General features: G+C 42.8%; 1 protein-coding gene across 1 annotated transcript in view; it reads right to left on the bottom strand.

Annotated features, from left to right (window-relative positions):
- Positions 1-4,124: 4,124 nt before the first annotated feature.
- Positions 4,125-6,000, bottom strand: part of ERICH6 (glutamate rich 6) — a 41,949-nt gene continuing 40,073 nt past the window's right edge. Inside the window, exon 14 of the mRNA XM_052648775.1 lies at positions 4,125-4,388. Coding sequence (XP_052504735.1) covers positions 4,125-4,388 — 264 coding nt within the window. The remainder of the gene's footprint in view (positions 4,389-6,000) is intronic.

Here is a 6,000-nt window from a genome sequence, read left to right as displayed (position 1 = left end):
AGATGGCTGGATGGCATCACCGATTCGATGGACGTGAGTTTGAGTGAACTCCGGGAGTTGGTGATGGACAGGGAGGCCTGGCGTGCTGCAATTCATGGGGTCTCAAAGAGTCGGACACGACTGAGCAACTGAACTGAACTGAACTGTGGCTTATGGAATCTTAAGTTTTCTGATCATGTACAGAAACCACACTCTCCACAGTGAAAGTGCAGATTCCCAACCACTGGACTGCTTCGAAATTCCCTGGTGTGACTTTCGTTAGCAGGAAAACCTAGCAAGGAAATGCACTCTGGAATATGCTGCTCACTCACTATTAGAGCTGCATGGAGGCCAATACACTGGACGTGTCTCATATGTTTCAATCCCCGAGGGCTTTACTGACGCTGCTGCCAGCTTTACCTGAAGCAAAAAGTTGTCTTCTTTTTTTAAAAAATAATTTTTTATTTATCTTATTATTTATTTTTGGCTGGGCTGGGTCTTCGCTGTTGCAGGCGGGCTTTCTCTAGTTGCTGTGAGCAGGAGTTATGGTGCATCCGCTTCTCACTGTGGTGTCTTCTCTTGTTGCAGAGCACAGCTTCTAGCACGCTGGGGCTTCAGTAGTTGTGGCTCTTCGGCTCTAGAGCACAGGCTCAGTAGTTGTGGCACATGGGTTTAGTTACTTCTGGGCATGTGGGATAAAACTCGTGTCCCCTGCACTGGCAGACAGATTCTTATCCATTGCACCACCAGGGAAGTCCAAAAGTTTTCATTTTTTTACTCATCTGTTACAGTGATGTGCATATATGTATCTTCTCAAAGATGATAATTTTATCTGTTCAAAATTGTACACATAAAATGTAAAATATGCATAAGCAAAATAAAATGATAATCCTGAGATCAGGAATAAAAGAATACAAGGATTTGTAGTACTACTGTAAGCTTTAAGTATATCAATAATTCCTTTGAAATTTACAAATGGGCAGACCTACACATTTAGTGTTTTCTTCTCCCTCAATTTATGCAGTATTACTATATGACAACTTTATGGCTGCTGCTGCTGCTAAGTCACTTCAGTCGTGTCCGACTCTGCAACCCCATAGACGGCAGCCCACCAGCCTCCCCCATCCCTAGGATTCTCCAGGCAAGAATACTGGAGTGGGTTGCCATTTCCTTCTCCAATGCATGAAAGTGAAAAGTGAAAGTGAAGTCGCTCAGTCGTGTCCGACTCTTCGCAACCCCATGGACTGCAGACTACCAGGCTCCTCTGTCCGTGGGATTTTCCAGGCAAGAGTACTAGAAGAGTTTAATTTTTTTCTTATGTCAAACTGTAATTGATTTATTTTATTATTTTCAGATGCAAAGTGATTTGGTTATATATAATCTATACATTTATGTATATTCTTTTAAAAAATTATTTTCCATTATAGGTTATTACAAAATATTGACTATAGTTCTTTGTGAAAGTGAAAGAAAGTGAAAGTGAAGTCACTCAGTCATGTCCGACTCTCTGCAACCCCATGGACTGTAGCCTACCACGCTCCTCTGTCCATGGGATATTCCAGGCAAGAGTACTGGAGTGGGGTGCCATTTCCTTCTCCAGAGGATCTTCCCAACCCAGGGATCAAACCTGGGTCTCCCACACTGTAGGCAGATGCTTTACCATCTGAGCCACCAAGGAAGTCAATAAATCCTTGTTGCTTAGCTATTTTATATATGGCAATGTGTATCTGTTAATCCCATACTCCTGATTTTCCCCTCCTTCCCCTTCTCCTTTGGTAATCATAAATTTGTTTATGTCTGTGAGTTTGTTTCTGGTTTGAAAATAAGTTGATTTGTACTATTTTTTTTAGATTCCACTTATAAGTGATATCATATGATATGTGTCTTTCTCTGATTTGCTTCACTTAGTATGATAACCTCTGGGTCCATCCATGTTGCTTGCTGCAAATGGCATTTATTTCATTCCTTTTTATGGCTAAGTAATATTCCATTGTATATATGTACCATATCTTCTAGGTTGCTTCCTTGTCTTGGCTATTGCAAATAGTGCTGCTGTGAACACTGAAGTGTATGAACTTTTTGAATTAGAGTTTACATTTTTTCCAGATATATGCCCAGGAGTGGGACTGCTAGATCATATGGTACCTCTATTTTTAGTTTTGTGTTTATTTTTTTTAAAGAATCTGTATGCTGTTCTCCAGCATGAAGTGGCTGCACCAATTTACATTCCCACCAACAGTATAAGATGGTTCTCTTTTCTCCACACTTTCTCCAGCATTTATTATTTGTGACTGGAGTCGGGTGATACCTCATTATAGTCTCAATTTGCATTTCTCTAATAATTAGTGATGTTGAGACTCTTTTCATGTGTTTCTTGGCCATCTGTATATCTTCTTTGGTGAAATGTCTATTTAGGTTTTCTGACCATTTTTTTTTTTTGATTGGGTTGTTTGTTTTTTGATATTGAGTTGTATGAACTATTTGTATATTTTGGAAATTAAGCTCTTGTTAGTTGCATTGTTAGCAAATATTTTCTCCCCATTAGTAGGTTGTCATTTTGTTTATGGTTTCCTAGGAAAGTTTAATTTTTTTGAAGAGGTTTTTCTTGTGAAAAATGAGAAAAAAATACCCTATGAATTAACAGAGTAGGTTATTAAAAAAAAACACCAAGCTTACTGTAAACAGCCATGTGAAAAAACAGGCATTGATAAATAAAATCTATGGCATATCCCAATATACTCTGGGATGCCGATATCCAAAGTAAAAATTATCACTGTTGTTTTAACAACTGAAACCCTTAAATAACAACTGTCTTTTAAAAAATTTTTTATAGAAGTTAATTTACAATGTTGTGTTAGTTAATGGGGTATAGTAAAGTGACTTGGTTATACACATATGTTTTCTTTTTCATATTCTTTTCCATTATGGTTTATTACAGGATATTGAATAGTTCTCTATACTATACAGTGAGACCTTCTTGTTCATCTATTTTATATATAATACTTTGTATCTGCTAATCCCAAACTCCTAATTCATCCCTCCCGCACCCCCTTAACCCTTTGGTAATGTGTTTGTTAAAGGCAGCTTAAAAAAAAAAGGTGGTGAATGGATTAATACCAAGGCCAACCCTTAGTCTCCAGTAGCTCACCCCCTTCCTGCGGCCCAGCACTCAGCCCTCCCTGGGACACCTCATCCTTCCACTCCTCCTGTGCCCTTCAGCCCTTCCCCAAGCTTCCTCAGCAGCCTCTTAGTAGGGAAACAATATGATTTCATCCTCACACTAACTGATGAATAACTAGCGGCTAGATTTACTTCCTCTTGCTACACACACTTAACATCAAATCTGTTATTCACTGTAAGGAATGGCCCCCTCCAACAAGATTCTTCCCTCTCCCAAGAACAGATAACTGAAAGTCAGGGAAGTTCAGGAGAGGGCAGGCTGGGCATTCGTCTTTAGGGTTCTCCACCTAAAGACTCTCACCTCTGCTTTCTGCTCTTCAGTAATTTTATCACTGAGCAGAGGCTGCTGTGCTGTGCTGTGCTATCCCTGCGGATCCAGCAACATCCCTCCTCCCTCCCCTCAGAAAGGGAAAGACACGTGGTCCCATAATCCTTTGCCAGTGGGATCCCATTATGTTTCCCCAGGGAGAGGCCCCTGCCTGAGGTGTGGAAGGTGGGAGAGGAGCAGTGGCCATCGCTCACTTCTGGCAGGAGGATGGTCTTTGGAGGATGGCAGTTGCTTGCCATTTCTGCATTGGAGTATGAGTAACTCCTGCCACTCTCTCCCTTGGTGCTGTTGGCTTTGTGGCTTCCTGAGATTCTCTCATTTTCCCAAACAGCAGGGCTGTTCCTTGACCTTCACTTTCCCAGCCTTTCAGGAGGTTGTGAAAGCACCTGCTCCCTCCCTGCTTTCTGTTTTCCTGATGGAACTCTGACTGAAAAATAAGGCCTTTGGCTGACTTACTCATTCTCTGTTGTCCCCAAAGTCAGTGGTTTAGTTTTCCGACCAAGAGTGCAAACCAGGGATGACTCAGGATGTGCTCCAAATTTGTATTTCCTAGTCACTGTATACACTTTTCTTGAGATCTCCCACACTGCCTCCCAGAAAAACACAACAGAACAAATGAAAGCACCATCGTCATTCGTTAAATGTTTTCATTTATCATAGCTGCTATTGTTGTTATTATATCTTGCTTCATACCAGAATTGTGACAAAGGGCAATTAGTTTTAGAGAAAGTGAAGAAAGGTAAGAAGGTTGCTTTAATTTTTCCCAAACCTGGCTGGAGGGGAAATTCACACATCCTTCCAGTTTATGAAACAGGCGTCGGATCTTTATTAAACTGGCCAGCAGAAGAAGGTCATCCCCGTTCAGGTATCGGAGCGCTGGAATCTCCTTGGCATTTAGCAGCTTTTCAGCAAAGAGAAAGAGAAAGGAAGCTCAGGGTTCCGTGTGGAAATAGTGACTGCAGAAGCAGGAGGTGGGAGGAGGCGAGAGGCAACACTAGTTAGGGGCTGGAGTCCCCTGTGAGTCTGCTGCTGCTGCTAAGTCGCTTCAGTCATATCCAACTCTGTGTGACCCCATAGACAGCAGCCCACCAGGCTCCCCCGTCCCTGGGATTCTCCAGGCAAGAACACTGGAGTGGGTTGCCATTTCCTTCTCCAATGCATGAAAGTGAAACGTGAAAGTGAAGTTGCTCAGTCGTGTCCGGCTCTCCACAATCCCATGGACTGCAGCCTACCAGGCTCCTCCGTCCATGGGACTCTCCAGACAAGAGTACTGGAGTGGGGTGCCATTATTATCTATAAATAGGGGCAGTGGTATTAATTCTGATCTGGACAGGAATGAGCTCTGGAGATTTGAGAGACTAGAGCAGACCAGACCAAACAGAATTTGCATACTTTCTTTCAAATGCTTACAATGCATTCAAGTCATTATACCAGCATATACTATTTCACCAGCATCTACGGAGGAGGGCACAGAAATGCTATAGTTATCCTGTCCCCGGGACACACCCAGTGTGGAGTGAGTGCTGGCCTGGAGGCTGGCAAGGCGGTGGGGAGCACCTGAGCTGGGCTTTCCAGAAGGCCCTGGGATGACCGACACTCCTTTTCTTCTCCTGAATGCGCCCCCACCTCCAGGAGCTGCTGCACATGAACATTCCCAAGACCCTTCCTTGCCCTCTGTGCTGCCCATGTCCTCTCAGCCTTGGGTGACTCAGGCTGATGCTGTCTCCTTGAGCTGCAGGAAGGTCAAGGGTCCCAAGCCTTGCCTGGGATGTCTCCAAGGCTGAGCTTTAGGACCAGCCCAGGAGGGGCATGTAGTTTCAGTGGGGTGGGCTAAAAAGCAAGCCCATCTGCTACCTCCTGCAGGCAGAGCGACCACTTATTCACCTGCCAGAGATGTGAGATCACAGTATTCTTCTGCATTCTCACCCCTCTCCACCTTGGAAGGAAGGGAGAGAGAAAGGAAAGAGGGATGGGGGAAGGAGGTTGAGATAGCTGAGAAATAAAGGGTTAATCACCATTTTTAGTTTTCCTTCAAATCCCATAAAATGGGAAACGTTTTCAAAGAGTAAATCAATAGGAAATAGGAAAGATTTTTATCAGCAGGAATAATCTTAAGGAATTCCTGAAAATTGAGAAGCAGCTGGGACCATGTCCACTGAGAGATAAATGATCAAATGAAACCACTAGTCCAGAACACACATATTCTGAGCTCAAAGTCAAGTGAATATTAGGATGGCATTTCAGGCAAAGAGCATTAAGAGGGACACATATTGATGATGTTAAATTTTTTTGTCAAAATAGAAACAAAACCCCTCAGTGATACTCTGAGTCACATAATGGACACAAAGCTGAAGGGCCAATAGGTGAAGGGCCCAGGGGTGAAAGGTGTAACTCACCATGAAGATAACACCTTGAATTTCTTAACCACAGAACTTAAAGACAAGACAAAGCAAAACCTGATAGAAATTATACAGAAAATGGACAAATTCACAGTTGTACTGGGATATCTTCAT

This window comes from Budorcas taxicolor, chromosome 1, assembly GCF_023091745.1.
Source record: "Budorcas taxicolor isolate Tak-1 chromosome 1, Takin1.1, whole genome shotgun sequence".
NCBI lineage: Eukaryota > Metazoa > Chordata > Mammalia > Artiodactyla > Bovidae > Budorcas > Budorcas taxicolor.
Note: the sequence above shows the minus strand (reverse complement) of the source record. Positions and strands in the feature narration are given on the sequence as shown.